This window comes from Cyphellophora attinorum (assembly GCF_001299255.1).
Source record: "Cyphellophora attinorum strain CBS 131958 chromosome Unknown Contig2, whole genome shotgun sequence".
Lineage (NCBI taxonomy): Eukaryota > Fungi > Ascomycota > Eurotiomycetes > Chaetothyriales > Cyphellophoraceae > Cyphellophora > Cyphellophora attinorum.
In genome coordinates this window covers 909,434-928,711 of record NW_017253230.1, presented here as the reverse complement: position 1 = coordinate 928,711, position 19,278 = coordinate 909,434, and the positions used below count along the sequence as shown (strand labels likewise).

General features: G+C 53.6%; 8 protein-coding genes across 8 annotated transcripts; 6 read left to right on the top strand and 2 right to left on the bottom strand.

Moving 5' to 3' along the window:
* Positions 1–2,075: 2,075 nt before the first annotated feature.
* On the top strand, positions 2,076–3,050 carry AB675_2662 (uncharacterized protein; the record flags this gene model as incomplete). Its single annotated transcript, XM_018142653.1, has 1 exon — positions 2,076–3,050. One exon carries the CDS (start codon positions 2,076–2,078, stop codon positions 3,048–3,050), a length of 975 nt encoding a protein of 324 aa, XP_018005149.1.
* Positions 3,051–3,605: 555 nt separating this feature from the next.
* AB675_2661 (Eukaryotic translation initiation factor 3 subunit D) lies at positions 3,606–5,479 on the bottom strand (the record flags this gene model as incomplete). Its single annotated transcript, XM_018142652.1, has 3 exons — positions 3,606–4,727; positions 4,796–5,217; positions 5,275–5,479. The coding sequence occupies 3 exons, from the start codon at positions 5,477–5,479 to the stop codon at positions 3,606–3,608; spliced, it is 1,749 nt and encodes a 582-aa protein (XP_018004966.1).
* Positions 5,480–5,752: 273 nt separating this feature from the next.
* AB675_2660 (uncharacterized protein) lies at positions 5,753–7,256 on the bottom strand (the record flags this gene model as incomplete). The annotated part of the gene is made up of 6 exons (XM_018142651.1): positions 5,753–6,120; positions 6,235–6,271; positions 6,365–6,866; positions 6,913–7,000; positions 7,050–7,130; positions 7,184–7,256. The coding sequence occupies 6 exons, from the start codon at positions 7,254–7,256 to the stop codon at positions 5,753–5,755; spliced, it is 1,149 nt and encodes a 382-aa protein (XP_018004857.1).
* Positions 7,257–8,902: 1,646 nt separating this feature from the next.
* On the top strand, positions 8,903–9,868 carry AB675_2659 (Lysocardiolipin acyltransferase 1; the record flags this gene model as incomplete). The annotated part of the gene is made up of 1 exon (XM_018142649.1): positions 8,903–9,868. The coding sequence occupies one exon, from the start codon at positions 8,903–8,905 to the stop codon at positions 9,866–9,868; it is 966 nt and encodes a 321-aa protein (XP_018004765.1).
* Positions 9,869–11,019: 1,151 nt separating this feature from the next.
* AB675_2658 (Choline transport protein) lies at positions 11,020–12,974 on the top strand (the record flags this gene model as incomplete). The annotated part of the gene is made up of 5 exons (XM_018142648.1): positions 11,020–11,730; positions 11,781–11,916; positions 11,969–12,043; positions 12,095–12,777; positions 12,828–12,974. 5 exons carry the CDS (start codon positions 11,020–11,022, stop codon positions 12,972–12,974), a joined length of 1,752 nt encoding a protein of 583 aa, XP_018005271.1.
* An 829-nt stretch (positions 12,975–13,803) lies between these two features.
* On the top strand, positions 13,804–15,063 carry AB675_2657 (Enoyl LovC; the record flags this gene model as incomplete). The annotated part of the gene is made up of 3 exons (XM_018142647.1): positions 13,804–14,075; positions 14,192–14,622; positions 14,696–15,063. 3 exons carry the CDS (start codon positions 13,804–13,806, stop codon positions 15,061–15,063), a joined length of 1,071 nt encoding a protein of 356 aa, XP_018004900.1.
* A 1,036-nt stretch (positions 15,064–16,099) lies between these two features.
* Positions 16,100–16,836, top strand: AB675_2656 (uncharacterized protein; the record flags this gene model as incomplete). Its single annotated transcript, XM_018142646.1, has 4 exons — positions 16,100–16,271; positions 16,322–16,411; positions 16,468–16,514; positions 16,582–16,836. 4 exons carry the CDS (start codon positions 16,100–16,102, stop codon positions 16,834–16,836), a joined length of 564 nt encoding a protein of 187 aa, XP_018004823.1.
* Positions 16,837–18,218: 1,382 nt separating this feature from the next.
* On the top strand, positions 18,219–19,253 carry AB675_2655 (ATP-dependent (S)-NAD(P)H-hydrate dehydratase; the record flags this gene model as incomplete). Its single annotated transcript, XM_018142645.1, has 1 exon — positions 18,219–19,253. One exon carries the CDS (start codon positions 18,219–18,221, stop codon positions 19,251–19,253), a length of 1,035 nt encoding a protein of 344 aa, XP_018005059.1.
* Positions 19,254–19,278: the final 25 nt, after the last annotated feature.

The window sequence follows — 19,278 nt, the reverse complement described above, 5'->3', positions numbered from 1 at the left end:
ACTTGGGCATTATCTGCACTCGCGCACATTGCGTACTGCGTATCCGAGCCTCCGCGTTGAGTTCACCACAGCCGAGGGGATCCGCGCCAAGAATGGATGGTACGCCTGATTGAAGGACTTTGGGCAGATGTCAAAAGTCCCAATTCTGTCCAGTGTTCGTATTACTGTACCAGCAGTTGATCTTCCACGTGATGGACGTCGATGTCTGTCGCGGATATTCCATGGCCACTGATACCAACATATGCAATTTGAAGCTGCTAAATTTCGCCTTTTATTGGCGTTCTCGCAGTCGGTTGCCAGCGCTGCGGGCGACACATAGCACGCTTCTGTATTCTGAGTTTCCAACATTTGCTCACTAGGGCTGCGAGGTCTGGAGCATCTGTCTGCGTGGGTGTCATGTCAGGTTTATGGCTATCGATGCTTGGGCATTTCAAGCTGATCACCTCCGATGCATGCGTTGACAATACAATGAGTGTCGGATGCAATTGTCCCTTGCCCTAGGGTATAGTCCCCCAGCAATCATGACGCCCACGCATCGATTCCTGCTCGATGACTGAGAGGCAGGTTAATTTGCAACTGCGCGCGACTGTAGGTATGAGCGAAGATTCAAGTCGGTCCCAGGTCAGATTTTCTGAGCGTATTTATCGGATACATCGTAAACGTGGCCAGCAGTCCACCACTTATGGCATATGTGCATTTATGCGTCTGTCTCTTCCTCACCTCGTATAGCATTAAGCTCTCTCTGACGATGTAAGCATGCCATTGTTATCCCTAGCAGCCCGGCTATTAAATGGAACTGGTCGATGGAAAGTTGAGCCTTGTGCAAATGTAGCACAAACCTCGAGACAGATGTCTAGGTACCGATGAGATCAGGCGACCACTGCACCAATACACCCAAGACACCATTGTCCACTCGCCACCAGGACGCAAGGCAATCCATAGCTGAAAACTTGCCTTGAGTCTGCACCTCAGCCCTAAATCGACACGGCATCAACTCTCAATCTACAAGTTCGGCTCTTGAGACTCTGGCCAAGCATCCTATTGTGCCTCGTACGTACGAGGATCGGGCATCTCCCTGGAATTAGGGTACACGCAGCAGGGCAAACCTCAACATGCGAAGGGCAGTATGAACCACGTAATACAACCATCAAAGTCAGAGGATGCGACGCGATCTAGCGACCCATAGCAATGGTCAAAGATGTGCCCGCCGCACACATCGTTTCTTGGAGCTCGGCACCTCCAGTGCCGAAACCAGTCAAGACTCGACAACGGACTTTCCATCATAAGACGAGGTCCGGTTGCATCACTTGTAAACGGCGGAGGATCAAATGCTCAGGAGAAAGACCCATTTGCTTGCGTTGCTTTCGAAGTCGATTCAACTGCGAAGGGTATGATGTTCCTGAGCCCTGGCTCTTCGAGCTGCCAGAAGACCGCAAGAATGACTCGTCGACGACCTCATCATCAGAGACGTCCGTATCTCCCTATGGACCTTCAAACTGGAATCAGGACATCACGATCGCCGAGCGACGTGCGTTGAGCTACTGGACGGACAGGAGTCAGTCAGAACTTGCCGCCTACACATATGCGGCGGCTTCTTTTTGGACACGCTTGTTGCCGCAGATGTTCCAGTTAAACAAGACGATCAGGCATTCCATGGTCGCCGTTGCAACACTTCACGAAGATACACGATCACTGCAACTAGCATCGCGCAAGGCGTCGGGGAATGAGTTCTACATGAAGAACTACTTTACCGCTGTGCGAGATCTGACCAGTACAGATCCTCCCCCATCACGCGAAGTCATTCTTGTCAGCTGCCTATTGTTTATGGCCTGCGAGAATCTCCGTGAATCAGCGCCTGGCGTAATGCTGCATCTCCGCGCCGGACTCAAAGTGCTCAGGGAATGGCACCGTGACGAAAGGCAACATGACCCCGAAACGACTACAGCTCACTCCGACTCGAACATCTTATTTGATGCTCTGGAGCCCATATTTGCACGACTCGAGGCTGGACTGAGTCTCGTGGCCATGCCGGGGCTTGACGCACCGAACTTCGGGCATATGATTTGCACTGGAAGATGCCCACGCTCCCAATATCTTTCGCCAATCTTTTCGAAGCCCGAGCTGGTATGCACGACGTGATCCAATGGATGTGGTTCTGCTCCAAGTCTCTCGAAGGACCCCTGAAGCCCAGTCAAAAGGTCTACCACGACTTCCTGGGCAACATGGATCTCTGGCTCGAGGTATACCGCCGCTCCTTCCCGAAGTTTCAAGACCCGAAGTGGAAGTACTACAAGGCTTCTCTTGCCATGTTGCTCCATCATCGAGCACTACGATTAGCCTTCTGCGCTGAGGCATCTCAAGATCCCTACTTTATGGACAAGCATGACGGCGAAATTGCAGCTATACTCGACGACGCAGAGCTCATCCTGCTGGAAGATCGGCCAAAGGCTGACCTCTCCCACTACGGCTTCTCCAACATCTGGGAGCACGACTTCAGCATTGAGCCGCCCTTGCTCATCATATGTGTATTCTGTCACAATCCCGCGCTACGTCGGCGGGCTATCCACTTGATACGTACACACCACTGCTGGTGGTCGCCGGCAGAGACAAACTACGATGCCTGCTCTACAGCTCGGATGTGTGAGCTCATTGCCGAGATCGAGGAAGGCACACCTGACACAACGTACATGACATCAGCAAAGAACGCTTCGGCCCACCGTCCGTCAAGCAGCACCCCAAATGTACCTCTACAAAAACGTATCCGAGCCACAAACGGCATCATAAACCGCCCAGGCAAATTGGCTATCCAATATGCCCGGCTCGTCGACCTGCCGATCTATACTGGCAAGCCATTACCTGAGCCGCTGCTCGTGGCTGAAGTCGACTGGCCGTACTGGGCACCACCTCCAATTCCGTCGCTGATGCTCTATCCGTTCACAGAAATGGTCAAATATGGTGTGTCTCTGGGCTTGCTCCGGCCACTACGCAGCAGTTGCAATTGCAGGAGCCTTGGTGGTGCTGGGAGTGAGATGTGGAAGGAGCCGGCTTAGGAAGCTTGGAAAGTGTCTGTGAGGTCTGCTGCGGCCTATTCGATTGAGCTCCCAGATGCAGATCTGAAGTATGAGCAGGCACGCTCGTGAGGGATATCTCTCGGCCCTCTTGACGTCAAAGGCAAATGCCCCACGCTACCCAAAACCTGCCCTATCGACTGACAGGACCATATGGAATGCGCTCAGGGGACTTAGGTGCACAGAGGAGCTATAAGAGCGGTACGCTTTACCTTTCTAAGGGTAATAGAGTGTTCCGACCCTTGAAACAGTCACTGAGTCCACAGTAAGTTTGCACACTCTGTCGCAGACCATTCGGGTGGCGAGTGGCAGCGGTTTCGGACGCTGCATAGCTGGCAGTGATCATAGACGTGGCCTTGGAAGAGTGCGGTCCGAGGTGGCGGAAAGCTTTTGACATAAAGCGAAGGGCAAAGTTTTGGATCTTTGTTGTTGGCTGCATGCTGCGCAGCGACGTGGCTAAGACAACTATGCATTAGCTATCAAGCCACTCTCTCAGCTTCGCATCTCCCACCAAGTCATGAAGTGGTCATTGATAGTCTATTCCTCATCATCCTCCTCTGCCACACCCGCCCCCATATCCAGCCCCTCCCCATCATCCTCCTCAAATGTATTCAGCGGCACCTCGTACAACCGGATCACACTCTTATTTGGGTCCTTGACCAGAACATACTTCTTATCACCACTCTTCGACGCCGCCTGCCCATCTTCACCCTGCATATCGCTCATCTTCATCACCAGATCCACAATCGTGCGCACGATTCCCCATCCGTTATTGAGTCCGAGGTTCATTTGCGAGGCAAATTCGCGAGGTTTGTATCCAACAACGCCCAGGATGACGTGGCTTTGCGAGCTCTTAGGATTCGCGCGGCTCACGAAACCCAACTTCATCTGATCCGCCTTCGCGAGAATAGCTTGCGTCGTCCAGCGCGCCAACTTGCACGAGTTATTCTTCATTTCTGTCGCCACGACCGCACCGCGTTGGGACGTGAGCTTTGTGCGCCAGTCGAGTGCGCCGCCGGCGCCTTGAGCTTTGTGGTCGAACTCGTTGAGGGCTTTGATGGTGAGGAAATGGTCTTCGCCGGAGATGTTGTTCTTGACGACGGCGTCGAGTTCGGTGCGCACGATTAGATGGAGGGGTTCGTCGTCGGAGCCGAGGCTGAGATCGAAGCGGCGGTATTTGTAGGCTTTGGAGGCCAGAGCTTCAGGGGAGTCGTCTGGGTGGAAGGGGTTGGCGTGGTCGAAGTCCAGCTTACGGTTTTGGTCCGCGTGGACGGTTTGCATGGGGAAGAAGTGGTTGATGGATTGGGCTTCTTGGGCGAGGTTGAAGGGGGTGTTGATGCTGTCGGCTTTGACACCCGTTTGGTTTTGTTGAGTGGTTTGTGGGGTGTCGGCTTCGAGGGGCGCGTCGGCGGCGTTTTCGTTAACGGTGACGAGGTCGATTGAGGAGTTGACGCGCTTGTCGAGGAAGATCTTGTTGTTGTGCTTGAGGATGACGATGTCCCAGGAGTAGACGGAGCGGGTGGCGCACATGAGCATGGAGAGGATGTCGGCGGTGGCGAAGATGGTGGCTTCGTCTTTGTCGGCGAGGTCTTGGATGACTGGGTCGGAGGAGGTGGTGACGTTGTAGGCGGTGCCGTCGAGGGTTTCCTGGAGTTTGCGCTCGGTGTTTTTGACGGGAGGTTTGTCGTATTGGCGGTCGTAGTAGTAGAGGAAGCATATGAGTCAACGTCTTCGCCTTCTGATGTCTCGAGGTTTAGTTTGTTGAGACGAGAGAAGTCGATCTCTTCTCGCATTTGCCAGTCGGAGCGTATGTTGACGGAGGCATCGCGGTTGCGCTGCGGCTTGTCGTAGTCTCTCCAACCAAATCTCCTGCCCCCTCGGCCGCCACCACGGCCACCGCGGTTGTCGTAATACTGGTTCTGTCCTTGACCTCCACGGCCTTGATTGCTGCGCTGGAAGCCGCCACGGGCGCCTCCGCGTTGATTTTGACCACGTTGACCGCGGCCACGGAATGTGAGAGGGCCGCCTCGGCTGAAGCCACGGGTCTTTGCGGTGTTTCGGGAATTATCGACGACAGAGAAGGATGACTCGTCCTCTGCGACCTGGATGGCGAATACTGAGGATGTGCCGGCGCCATAGACTTGTTGGTCTGCAGATGTCAGTCAGTACCCTAGTCTTCGAAATACTACTCTGGTGGATCCCCTACCTCTGAATCGACCAAATTGTCTGCCGCCTCGATCTCGTCCTTCCTTGCCCTCTTGTGTCCAGTCAGCCATGCGGCCTAGCTTGTCGCCCTTGCTGTATGCCGCGTATGGCACGCCGTCGAGCATGGTCGACGTTGTGACTTCTGGGCCCCATTCATCGTTGCCGCTGAGATTGCCGATCGTCTCGGCGAGACTGATGCCAGGCATATTGGTGGCTGCAGGTTGATTCTGCTAGAGTTGGTTCGGGACGAGTGTCGTCGAAATGACCGTGGAAGCGGATGCGGTAGCACACAAAATCTGGCGGGCGGATTTTAGGTGTGGGGTCATGATGCGACATGCCAAGATTTCGCCTCGGGTCGCCGCCTGCGTGGGAACAGACGGGGGGGCCTTTGATATAGCCTTAGCACAATTGATTTCACTGGATGACACATGACAGATATCACGAATGCAGAAGTCAGTGCAATGTGCTTTCTTATCTCTTCACGCGTACATATCATTGATATCATCAACATCATACCCATCGTCGTCAAAACCCTCGTAAGTCTCTGGTTTCTCAGCGAAAATACTCGATAGTGCATCCCGCAGCTCAAAATCTTCCATCACTGCACCGAATCCATAACACCGCACGTTGCCCTTGATCGAATCAATCATACGGAGCACGTCGGTCTTAGTGAGTGTGCCGTAGTTTCGATGCCCCCGCAGGCACTGAAGCGCCATCACTGGTGTGACTTGACCACCATCGATCTGGTGGGTGTCTCGGATGACCTGACTGAGGTTGAGAAGGTTGTTGAGTGTCTGGATATCTTTGTAGTCGGGGACCTTATGCTCGTACGTTGGCTCAAGACCTCCTGTTGTGGAAGGTACTGATTCGATATGGCTTGGTGGAGGGCAGCTAGCCATCAGGCATGGCCTGAGAAGAGGGCCGAATCTTCATCATCCGGCGAAGCGGCCGATCGACGCACCAAGTATTCGTCGTGATCTCGGCATGTACGTTCTAGCCTATGAGGTGTCAGTCTTGTTTGCTGGAATTAGAGCGATATACTTACTGTAAGATGAAGTCGATACCCAACTGAGGATCCTTCTCGAAGATACCCATAGCTGCGCCGGTACACCTTGATTCTCTTGCTTGATGTGAGGCATCGGAGAATACTCGTTGACCTCTGGACCGTTGGGCGAGTTACTGTGCTGAGTTGTGCCTGGTGAATGGCCGACACTCAGAGATCCACCGTTGGTATACGCGGATCCGTCCCTCAAGGGCGAGTACCCAACAGTTGAAGAGGGCGCAGTGACCACGTTCGAATACGGATGTGGTTTCACTGACATGGGGATAGGTGATAGACTGTTGCTGATGTCCCGTTTGATCGGCATTCCCATGGCGATTTTCCGATTCTCGAGCTCGTTGTCGAAGCTGATACCATTGGCGGCAAGAATTTGTCGAAGCGCTTCGTTCTCCCTTCTTTGGTCCTGAATCACCATGTCTCGCTGCTCGATTTGACTCGCAGTGGTGGCAGACTCGGCCATGTAGACTTCACGTAGGCGCGAAAGCTCTAACTCCAGCGCTTTGATGTATTGCTCTTTGCGTTCTCGGTGTGTTCTTGCTGTTGTTAGCAGGCGTCGAACCCACAGAATAGTACACAAACCTCTGTGCTTGGCGATTGAGCTCCTGCCGGCGAGTCTGTGCTGGTTTGCTGTCGGGTTTCGGACCTCTGCGTTTCGCTGGCTGCCCGTCTTTGAGTTCATCAGTGTCATTATCTCATGCACATGCTGTACTCCTCACCTCTGGTGGTCTTCTTCTGCATCGCGGGAAATCCCCGAAGGTAGCCCATACTCGCTTGGTTCGGATCGACCATGCCATTTTCTGGGCAAACTTGTTAGCACTGTCACGGGCCGCGGCTGGTAGGTACAACGTACGACCATTCATGCTGGTGTAGTCCTGGGGCGTATTCCAGTTCTCGGCGCCCGGTGGTATACCCATACCAGCCATGTCGTATGTGACCGGTTACTCAATAGTCCAGGTACTAGGATGACTACCAGGGGCAGTGATCGTGCAGCGGCTGCTGTCAAACGCTAAGTAATAATAGCAATTGGCGATATCCGTTATGTGGAGGTGGCGTCCGATGAGGCTGGCCTTGGGGTTGGACAAAGCACCAACGCTTTTGCATTCGCTAGTCGGGATTGCGCTGTACAGAGGAACCTGGCTGTAGAGGAAGCGAGACTGCTTCCAGAAGACGTGCGAGAATTTGGAAGGGTGGAAAATTTGGGAGTCGAGTGCTTTGTGGGCCAGTATTTGAATAAGTCTTACGATCCAGTCGTCGTCAGCGAGGTGCCTGTACAACGTTGCGACTGTTGATCGACTGCAATGGTAGGACTTGATCTAGCAGATGTGCCAACCGGAACGGAAAGCAGCAGCTGGAGTTCAAAGAAATGGTAGTATTAGGATGAAGCAGTGGATATTGCCTGAGGCAGCTGATCTCGTACACCAGTTAATCCAACGGGAGATGAGACCTTGATCCTACACCGCCGGCTACCGCGCAGAAGTCGCTATCGATGGGCTTGATGGCTGCGCGACCCTGAGAGCTGGTACTGGCAATTCGAAAAATGATGCTGAACACAGCGAGCGAGGCCTTCGAATGTGGCGGAGCGATGCCGTTCCGGCGAGGTTCAGCCTTCTGGAAGCGGGATGGAGAAAAGCTCGAGCGGCTTGGTCGTTACACGATAGCCGGGGGGAGAGCTGGCACGGCTGACAAGCGAATGGGTGCCACACAAATACGAATCGTGACACGCAAGGCGTTGAGAATGGGTTTAGGGGTGGTAGACGACAACGTCGTGCCTTGTTGCACCAATGCTAATCTAAGTTCCGATCGAGCTATATCGGCATGCGATGGCGTGTGTGGGAAGGTCAGTGGCAGTCGATTTTAATGGAAACCCAGAAGTCCAGACTCAGTTGTCAGCTCGTATCGGAGATCTCCCCGCCGATCTTCTCGTTGCTAAGAGCGAGACAGAGTATGGTTCTGGGCAGTATTATCGAACGAGATGACCATGTGTATATCGCCTTGGTGTCCTGCCGATGCTTCAAAGAGTTCTTCAAGACTCCCAAGCCCTGAATTCAGCGACAAGAATGCGTCGGGCCAGGAGTCGATGCTGAACCCTACAGCCAGGGCCTACTAATGGAAGATCCTCGCCGTACCCAACCCTGAAACAGCTAGAGGCATCGCTTTCGGGGGGAGGGCCCCTAAGACGTGCCTAGGACTGGTGCCGGAGACCGCAACGATTGAGTGCTGCTGAATCTGCAGTCTCAATGGGATACGATTCTCCCTTCATCGCAGTGCATTCGTTGCATGTGTCAGTCCTGAAGGTTCTCGTCGTGTCGTGTGTTGTGGCTGTCTCGCGATGAGCGACGACCAGGGTAGAAAATGCCATCTGGGTGGTGAGCTTCGCAACACGCTGAGAAGGTTTGGTGGGGAAAGCCTGCTCGGAGGGCAAGGATGATGACGACCATACATTTCGGCACTGCCATCGTAGTAACGAATTTCTCGATTACAGAGCCTCGCGCAACATAGGTCAATCATTGCTCTCACAGTATGTTTTAGCGCTCGGCTCTTAAAGAACTCAAATGATTCTGTCATCGCCATGACAATGCCAACAGTGCTCGAACCTCTACGGCCTCGTGTCGTTTTGAGGAACTTGCGCGCAGCTGCCATACTTGTCCCATGGCTGGTGCACCTAACCGCCAGTGACGTCTTGTTGTCCCTCTTACTACCGCTGTCGTTCATCGCGCCAACATGGACATACCATCTGTCAAGCAAGATCGCATTCTGGGTGTGGTATGGCATACAGCTCATCTTCACTCGCTTCAACAAAGCAAGAATCACCACCTCCGGCGACGATCTCCCACCAAATGAGTCAGCTATAGTTGTGTGCAATCACGTATCATGGACCGACTTCTATCTTATTCAGCAGCTTGCAGTCAAGTCCAACATGCTCGCATATCAGCGCTACTTCGCCAAGCAACAGCTGAAATGGGTGCCGTTCCTGGGCTGGGGCTTATGGGCTATGGGCATGCCCCTGATTTCTCGGAACTGGGACCGTGATCGAGTCGAGCTACAGAAGGTCTTCAAAGGGCCGAAGCAATACAGATGGCCCCAGTGGCTGGTCAGCTTCAGCGAAGCAACCCGCTTCACGCCCCAGAAATATTTGCAGACCGTGCAGTGGTGCAAGCAGCAGGGCAAGCCGATTCCGCGATATGCACTGTTTCCACGCACCAAAGGATTCATTGCGACCGTCAGAGAGCTGCGAGAATCGAGCAGTATAGAAGCAGTCTACGACTTTACAGTCGCGTATGCGCACAAGGATCACTTCCTTCAGGCTCCCTCTATGTGGGATTCACTGTCCCAGCCGGACCTGAGTCGTGACTGGCAGTTCCACGTACATGCCGATCGATTCGATATCAGAGAGTTCGCGAATATGACTGACACTGAGCTTGCGGCCTGGTTGGAGCATCGATGGCAGGTCAAGTCGCGCAAGCTGGAGAGCCTGCAGTTGAGGTTGGCTGCAGGCCAATCTTGGTCGGAGATCGAGGCGAAGAAGGCGAAGTGATCTGAACCAACAGGCATGTCGATAGCAAGGAAGTGTCCGCGAGTCCCGGAGAACACGCATTCGTCTCCAGCAGAATGACATTTGACGGAGTGCTGCGAGCGGTGAATTTTGCTTCTAGGTCAAGGTCCTAGAGGCCTTCGTACCTGCACAAGTCAATCCTTGCGTCAAGCAAACAGCGCGCGGGCACGTCTCGACAGACGCACGAAGTCTACGAGCTCTGCGCAAATGTACCAAGGCAAAAGATCAATTCGAAGCATACATACAGCAAGGCTTCGATGCGTGCTGACCCACGGCCGGATGGACGTCGACCATAGCCTACAGAGGCGCCGTGCGACTAGCCGCAAGTTGACGCTGACCAGGATCGACGAATAACAAAGAACAAACTGTCGACACCATGACTTGCTGGGAGAAATATCAGGTTGGAACCTTCCTTGATCCGAGCAACACCTCAAGTCTCGTTTCTCTTCCATACAGTATGCAGGGTCTGGACCGGCCACCCGGGCACCCGGCGCAGTAGTATGCGTAGGGTTCAGCGCTACCACTACTTCAAGTCAAGTCTGTGGAAACCCCGGTTTAACACTCCTTTAGCTTCGTGTTTAAGCTTCCCGGCGCCGGCTTAACGGTGACAAGCTCGACAAGCAATGCATTCCCCAGGCGACTTTTGCTTTGCCTACTTCGAAGTTGCACATCAATGGCGAAACAGCTCGTGCTACATCATGTTGCTCTTCGCATCGAAACCACCGTGTCAGACTATATCTTTAGGTACCAGAGCTGTCGTGCTTGAAGCAGAGGCTGTACGCCATCTCACGTCACGCTGAATCACACAGCAAATGGGATGTCCACACTGACTGCCTCTAGCATCAGGTAGATCGAAAGACGATACGTACCGCTGCCCCGCTTCTACCAGTAGCAACATCCTCGTGACTTTTTGTCTATCCACAAAGCCAATCTGCGCAAAATCCCGGACTTCTCACAGAACGTCAACTTCTCGACCTCTTTCCTCTCTTCCTACATGACCCACGCGCGCTCGATGGCATATTCCTAGAGTCTAGCCCCGTACCATTTTCATATTCCTTAGACTCCTAGAACGCGTCCTACAGCTGTTTACGTACCTAGGAATATCTTGGTAACACGAAGCATCTCCACCGCGAATGACGAACCCGATTAAACGTGCCGTCTCCGATACGGACAGTGATGTCCTGGCACTACTGGGCAAAAAGCAACAGCTGAAGCGACGCTTTGGTTTCTGGTCGCTCTTCGGTTTCGCCGTTTGCGAGCTGATCACGTGGGAGACAGTTCTAGCTCTCTTCAGTCAAGCCTTCAACAATGGCGGTCCAGCCGGATGCATCTACGGCTTCATCATTGCCTGGTCTTCTACGCTCTCCGTTTATGTGGTGATCTCCGAGCTCGCCTCGATGGCGCCCATCTCAAGTGGCCAGTGCTATTGGGTCTACATACTCGCTGCACCTCGCTGGAAAGTCTTTGCGAGCTATGTAGTTGGATGGCTCACGTCGCTCGCCTGGGTCGCGACGGTAGCGACAGAGTGCTTATTCGCTGGCACGATCCTCCAAGGGCTGATCATCCTCGACAACGATGATTATGAAGGAAAGCTCTGGCAAGGCACGCTTCTCTCGTGGGCTGTAGTCACCCTTTGCGTCCTCGTCAACACGGTCGTGCCAGGCATGCTGCCACGTTTCGAGATCTTCATCATTGTCTTCCATCTGGCCGGATTCGTGGCTATTGTGGCTGTTTTGTGGCACTTTGCGCCCCATGGCAGTTCGTCATTCGTCTGGGCTACTGCGTACAACAATGGAGGCTGGCCTACACAGGGGCTCAGCTACTGTGTTGGCTTTTTGGGCAATGTGAGTCATGGCTGGGCGATGTCGATTGTATCACGCTAAATGTCAACCAGGTAGCTACCTTTGTTGGAGCCGATGCGTCGGTGCACCTAGCAGAGGAAGTCAGCAATGCGGCAAAGAACATTCCTAGAGCCATCTGCGCCAGTATGCTCATCAACGGAATGGTTGGATTCGTTATGCTTGTAACAGGTCAGGAACGCCCTCTATAAACTGATCAGAAGATGACTGACTTCCGCGCAAGTGCTTTACTGCCTTGGAGATCCTGAGTCGGTCCTCGAGACAGCGACTGGCTATCCCTTCATTCAGGTGTTTTACAGTAAGTCCTGCTTCTGTGCAGCATTCCGAGGACGATATTGACTGTCATCAGACGCCGTAAACTCCAAAGCGGGAGCAACAGTGATGGCTGCCGTTGTGCTTGCACTCACCTGGGCTTGTGCCATCGGCATCACGACCACTGCGTCCCGCATGGCCTGGAGTTTTGCTCGCGAGCGAGGGACACCATTTTCGGGCACCATCTCCAAGGTCGCCAAACACAACAAAGTGCCGATCATCGCCGTGTGTGTTGTTTCAGGTCTGGCTGCGCTGCTGCATCTGATCTACATCGGTTCTGCCGTCGCCTTCAACGACGTTGTCAGCTTGACTATCACTGGCTTCTATACGTCGTACTTCATGCCATGCTCGATGTTGCTGTACCGCCGCATTAAAGGTCAGATCGCGCCACATATCAAACACCCTCAGCATACCCAAGGCTACGACCCGGAAGTAATAGACAGCAGCACTGTCGTCGATCCGGGCAATGCTGAAACCGCTGCGGGTGCAGACAAGAAAATCGCAGAAGGACCTGGCTCGGACGTTGCGCCACCTACTCACCGTCATGATTCAGTCGTGATAGAAGACGCTCCTCTGGTATGGGGCCCATTCAGCCTTCCTGGCTGGTTCGGGATCATCAACAATGCCTACGCCTGCTTGTACATGATCTTCGTTGTCTTCTGGTCCGTCTGGCCCCCAGCGACGCCAGTGACAGCGGAGACCATGAATTATTCGATCGTCGTAAGTAACGGGCTGTCCCAGAGCGAAGCCATTGCTGATCAGCTTGCTAGGTCACTGGAGGTGTCATTATCTTTGCTATCGTGTACTATTTCATCATCGGGAAGCATCAGTACAAGGGCCCCATAGTCGATGCGGATGTGCAAGAAGTTGTGGAACGACGCCGTGGCAGCGTATTGAGTGTCAGAGATACCCTCTGATAGGGGTCGCGTTCTACTGTACATGAAGACACCGCCAGGTCGGCTGCCTGAGTTCTCGTGCTGTTGGATGGGTAGCGAGTCAGTCAAGCTGGGCCTACCCGTTACTATCCACAATCCCATCATCAGAGCACGGCGTGTCATCGTTGTCGTAGGTAGGACTGTGCCTCAAAACCTGCCCGTGAAGGTCTGCCACGAGGGGACCGCGTTGCCATCTTCCAATCAGGGGACGGGAACCAAGTCGACCGAGACCGATTGACTAGATTCTTACAGGCCTCATGAAAGACCGGATGACTGCTGCGGAGGAGACCAAATTTCCTCCGGCCCCACCGTCCCCTCTCCTTCCTTTGCAACCGTCCCTGTAATGATACCTAGGTAGACCTCGGTCCAACGCCGGCTGTGCCCCTCTACTATCACGACAAGTGATAGATGAGCATTGCGTGATTGCTGCAAAATAGGTGGAAACATATGCCGAAATATCATGCAATGGTGGCTCGCTTGCAGGTCTGCTCGATGGGAAAAGTCGAGAAACCGATGACGCTATATACCGCCGATGAAGAGACCTCGGTATCACGTCCAATGCTAGATTTATATTCTATAACTCCTGACTCGAGGGCCACTAGACAAAGCACTCAAGTTTGAATTTGCTCTGCTGAGACTAGACTGTCACACCTGATCTGAAGCAGGACCTCAAGTCAGCAACAACAATTGCGAGCATTGGCTTCAAGAGCACCGTCACACTAGCAACCGAAGGGGGTGGCCATCCAGAGGCGACTTCACGCCCACTACAACCAGCCCAATAACTTCGACAGACAGTGAAACTACCATAATCATGAAAGAAGTCCTCGTAACCGGCGCTCCCAACGAGCCCCTCAAGACCACCATCATCGACTCCCCAATCCCGACCCCAGGACCCAACCAACTCGTGATCCGGAATGTCGTCGTCGGCACGAACCCCAAGGACTGGAAGATCCCCGTCGTGATGTCCGGCAAGCTGCCGCCTATGAATACTGGCGATGATGTGGCTGGCTACGTACATGCACTGGGTGAGGGTGTCACCGAGTTTCACGTGGGCGATCGGGTTGCAGCGTTTCATGAGATGATGTAAGTTCACCACGCATAGGGGCAAGGTATTGGATGAGTGGTGGTAACGTCTTACTTCTCCAGAAGCAACATCTGTCAAGGTACACTGGGCGCAGACAACTAACGACAGTGCACAGGAAACCTCACGGCGCCTTCGCGGAATACACCCTCGCCCACGCCCACACGACCTTCCACCTCCCGCCCCAAACCTCCTTCGAAGAAGGCGCCACCATCCCTCTCGCCGCCATGACCGCCGCTGTCGGCCTGTACGCGCGTCTTGGGCTTCCAGAACCCTACGCTAAAGTGCATGCTGCACGCGAAGCAGCCAAAGCGGGCGTGATCGTGTACGGCGCGGCGAGCGCGGTGGGAGCGTTTGTGATCAAATTGTTGGTGAAGGCGGATGTGCATCCGATTCTGGCGGTGGCGGGGAATGGGATTGGGTTCGTGGAGGGGTTGTTGGATAAGGGGAAAGGGGATGTGGTTGTGGATTATCGAAAGGGGGATGAGGAGGTGGTTAAGGGGCTGAAGGCGGCGGCGAAGGGGGATGTGTTGTTTGCTTATGATGCTGGTTAGTACTGCTGATGTTCTTGGGTCGACCTCGAAGACCCGCGAAACGCACAAGCTGACGGTATTGTGAACAGTGAGTGAGAAGGGATCATATCAGAACATCTGCCAGGTGCTCTCGCAAAAGGGCGGCGCGGCGATCACACTCGTGCTGCCAGGCAAGAAATATGATGAAATCCCAAGCTCGATTACGCAGTCGGTCACTACGGTCGGATCAGTACATGGGCAGCCGGATGATCTGGCGTTGTTGGGCTTTGCATGGTACCGGCTCTTTGGTCAGGGATTGCGTGAGGGATGGTTCAGCGGGCATCCGCATGAAGTCGTTGCTGGTGGGCTCGGTGGTGTGGTCGAAGGACTGAATAATCTGAAGGATGGCAAGGCTAGCGCGGTGAAGTATCTGTACAGGGTTGCGGATACTGAAGGTGTCAGTGCGAGCAAGATCTGAATATTGGCGTAGCGCTGTGTTTGAAGGGATCAACAATGGACTACAGTTCGGTCTGATTGTGACTTCGTTGAGACAGCTTAAAGGAAAGCTCTGTTCGCCGCCGGGCTGCTGATATTCTGTCAGTAAAGCGGCGCCGCATATCGAATTATAGGTAGAAGCCGTTGGCCCTTGCCTGGGATCTGCATGTGATGCCGAATATCGATTTCGTTCTGCTAATTAGCCACCTTGATGGACAGCTCACTTATCGAGTATGGTCAGAGAAAGCTAAGGCTCCTCAAATCGTTTGGCGACCCGATAGAGATGATTACGCCGCCTTCCGTGGCCACACTGACGCTGCGTGTACTTCTCATAGGTCGCTTCCAGCCTTCAAGTAGAAGGGATTGTAAGGTGCTCTTGGCGGATGCCTCGCCCCAGGAGCCGCGGGAGGCAACTCCAGGGCTTGGCTCGGTACTTGGCTGCCGGATATGGCACTGTGTCCAACCACAGCCTTGTGGAATACAAGGGACTGCCGCTTCGGATCCTGAGTTTGAGGAGAGTCTGGCGCAGTAGCCTGCAATGAGCTATTACAGCGTTACCAGTGCGATAGTACGGTATTGCTCGTGGCGGCATGTTTCATATCTGCGCCACATTATGCTCCAGAAGGAAATCAAGAGTTGATGGGAAATCAACCGTGTACGATAGTCGAGAATCGCGCCACGGTCTCTAGCCCAGCACTGTTGGTGATTTTGCGAGCTCCATGCCTGCCAATCTATTCTTACAAGGCACAGTGGGGGCCGGTACCGCATTATGTGCCGAATTTGAGTAGGTGTCGTGACGATCGATCGTTTGGGCATTGTGCTAGACCGATGAGGATATCGTCGTACCTCAACAGTGACGTTGAGAACCGAACCGACGGCAACGGCGAGAACGTCCTCGGAATATATAATATCGATCGCATCCCCAAGCTGTTGTCGAAGAGCTCAGTACCTGCTTGTTTGCAATCATCTAGTAGAGAGACCGCACCAACAACCCCCGCCACATTGACAGGATAACGACCATGAAGATTCTCCTTGGTCTGCTACTGGCTCCTCTGGCCATAGCTTCCAGCGTCCTGCCGCGTCTGCCCGAGTCGTGCGACAACTCCAGTCTGCTGAAAGACCTGAAAGAGGGCGGCCCCGATGAGTGCTGTTCTATGTCGTACAAGCCCTCCTGCACCATGAACCTCGAGCGTATGTTCAGAGGGCGTCCCCTTTGGCCTTGGGTACTAAACACAATCCAGGAATGTGGCACGTCAAGCTCTTTTACAATCGCAAGGTAGGGATGAGTGAGGATGAGTTCAATCAGCACTGGGCTTACGAACATCCAAGAGGTGCATGAATAGACTCTCAATCCGTCCTGGATGATGGTGCTAATGCTGCGTCACAGTTGCCGGCACCCTTCATCTCCAACATGGCTACGTGAGATATTCGCAGGTATGATCTTTGGTTCTGGTGCTCTTGATGCACTGTACACGCTGATGCTGACTTCCTTTCGTGATAGTTCCATTCTACCGAGAAGTACCGCAACGTTCCCGACACAGGTATCAAGATCATGGATTTCGATGGCGCTGCCGAGTTCTGGGCGCACAATCTTGAGTCGCTGCGTGAGATGCAGTCGGATCCGGAGTACATCGCAAGGATGTTCCCAGATGAAGCGAAGTTCATCGACCAGGCCAGCATGCAGATCCTGATTGGTGTGGATTTTGTGCACATCGACAACGGAAATTTTGTGCAGGACCACGCCAGGAAGTTCTGAATGGCTCAATGAGAGCAACGTCAGAGGGCAATTCCTGAGGAGATATATCGCTGGTTGCCGTCTAGTCTCAGGGTACCTTCCTCACAGGTTGATACGTAAAACATACTGAAGAGAACTTTACCATGTTCTGCCACCCAGGAAAGCAAGCACAGACATTCAACCCGATGGATTCGCCTTCCATCAACTTCTTGAAGATCAGTCGATGGTCCGGATCGTCCGCAAGCCATTCAACCCGATGCTCCTTGAACTCCTTGCTCGCATGAATGTTCGTGACTATGCGTTTGCAGTTCTCAAGGCCTGGCTCAGAGGTTTTCATCATAGTGCCTGCTTCAAACCAGGTCCAGCTTCCGTCGTAGGTCCCCTGGTGGCTTGTGTCCCAACTCCAGCCTTGGTCATGGGAGATGGTGGTAAAGATGATGCTGCGTACAGACGGTCGATGTACATGTGTAGGAATACCAGTTGCTGTATGCACAAGTCCAGAATTCCGCTGTGACACCATCAATGGTCGCTCGTTTTCGGCTCCTATCACATGTGCAACTACTCCGGCATAGTCCAAAATGCTAGGTATGATGTCCGGTGGCAGCGGAAGTTGTCTGAGAAGTAACGCGATCCTGAAGCAGTTCTCCGGTGACATAGATACTGCACACTCGGACAACGGACTTTCTGCTGGAGTGCTCTTAGAAGGCCATAGTGCTCTCAATGAGAATTTGAGAGGCATCTATGGATAGTCGTTGTATGGTTGAAGGGTCCTATTGCTGTATGGTTGTGGCTTCGACAGACGTGAAAGATTATGCAAGATTGGCCTTCCGGGCTTTTTTTCGTCCCTGCCTTGCGCCTGTGGTAACTGGTAGAGGAAATATTGAGAGACAGAAGGGATGAACCGCCTCGCATGAACTCTCAGGCACACTGAAGGTCCCGAGGTCTAGACAGGCCTACTTTTTGGCCTCGTTTCTGGTAGCCCAAAACACCCGCGGGAACCGGTGGCAGGCTCGCGTGTGGACTTTCGGTGATGCTTGGCTTCGCAGGGATTCCGGAAGAGCGTTCCGTCATCTTCGCACACGAGCTTTTGCAACCTTCCACACTACCATAGCTGCGAAGCGTGGCGGCCATTGATGCAGACGTCGACGCGACGACGGATGTTGTGCATACATCTAAGCGTCGGGCATCGTTGCCATCAAAGCAGCAGCGAAGACTGACTAGAGCCCGCAACAACTTCAGGCAGTGAATGACGATGTATCTTGCACCCACGTTCTGACATCACCGCAGTTGGCAGCCACTGAGATACACATGTTTGCACTGGGATCATATGAAACGGAAGAGATCGCCCACGTCCGTGAAAACCATAGCTGTCGTCCTCCCTAAGAAACCTTTTCCTCTGCGACATGACGGCGCCCGAAGACGAGATGGCTTCCCTTGCGATCAGCTCGCAGTCTAAAGCCATGCTGGCTAAGGTCCGGAAACTCGTACCGCCGCTCCTGGAACACTTCCACAAAGGCCAGCTAGGCCGCGTCGCAGTTATCGGAGGCTCAGCAGACTACACAGGCGCGCCATACTTCAGTGCTATGGCGTCCGCTCGGCTAGGATGTGATCTCAGCTACGTCTTCTGTGAGCCCTCGGCGGCACCCACGATCAAGAGCTACTCTCCCAATCTTATGGTCAGCCCTATATTGAGATCTGTGCACTCTCTCAGCAAAGAGCAACAAGCAGATCAGCCGGATGGTCCCGCGCTTGCAGAACCGATCATCAGTATGCTGCCCCGACTACATGTGCTTGTGATCGGACCAGGGCTGGGCAGAGATGTGGTCACGCAGAAACAAGTGAAAGAAGTCATAAAAGCAGCTAGGAAAAATGATCCTCCATTGCCCATGGTGTTGGACGCGGATGCCTTGTGGCTGATTCAGGAGGAACCATCACTCATTGAGGGCTACAAGGAGTGCATACTGACTCCCAACGTGGTCGAGTTCGGGAGGTTGGCAAAGAAGCTCGGCGTAAAAACCGATGGTGATGCCTCGAAGGTGTGCCAAAGTCTTGCGGACAGGCTAGGTGGCGTGTGTATCATACAGAAGGGACCAGTTGACCATATCTCGCAAGGCCGGGAGACTACCACATCCGACTTCGAAGGTGGCCTGAAACGCTCTGGTGGTCAGGGAGATACGCTCACAGGTTCTCTCGGCACCTTCCTTGCTTGGAGACAGATATATCATGAGGGTCTGTGGGATGTGGGCAAGGAGCCAATGGACCGTGCCGAGACGTTGCTTGTCGCTGCATTCGCTGGTAGCGCAATCACACGCGAATGTTCCAGACGGGCGTACAGGAAGATGCAACGGAGTCTGCAAGCCAGCGATCTCACCGAGGAAGTCCACGCCTCTTTCCTGGCGCTGGTTGGGGAGCCGGACAGCCAGAAGTCAAATTTGTAATGTGCAATACGAGTTGCATTGAGCC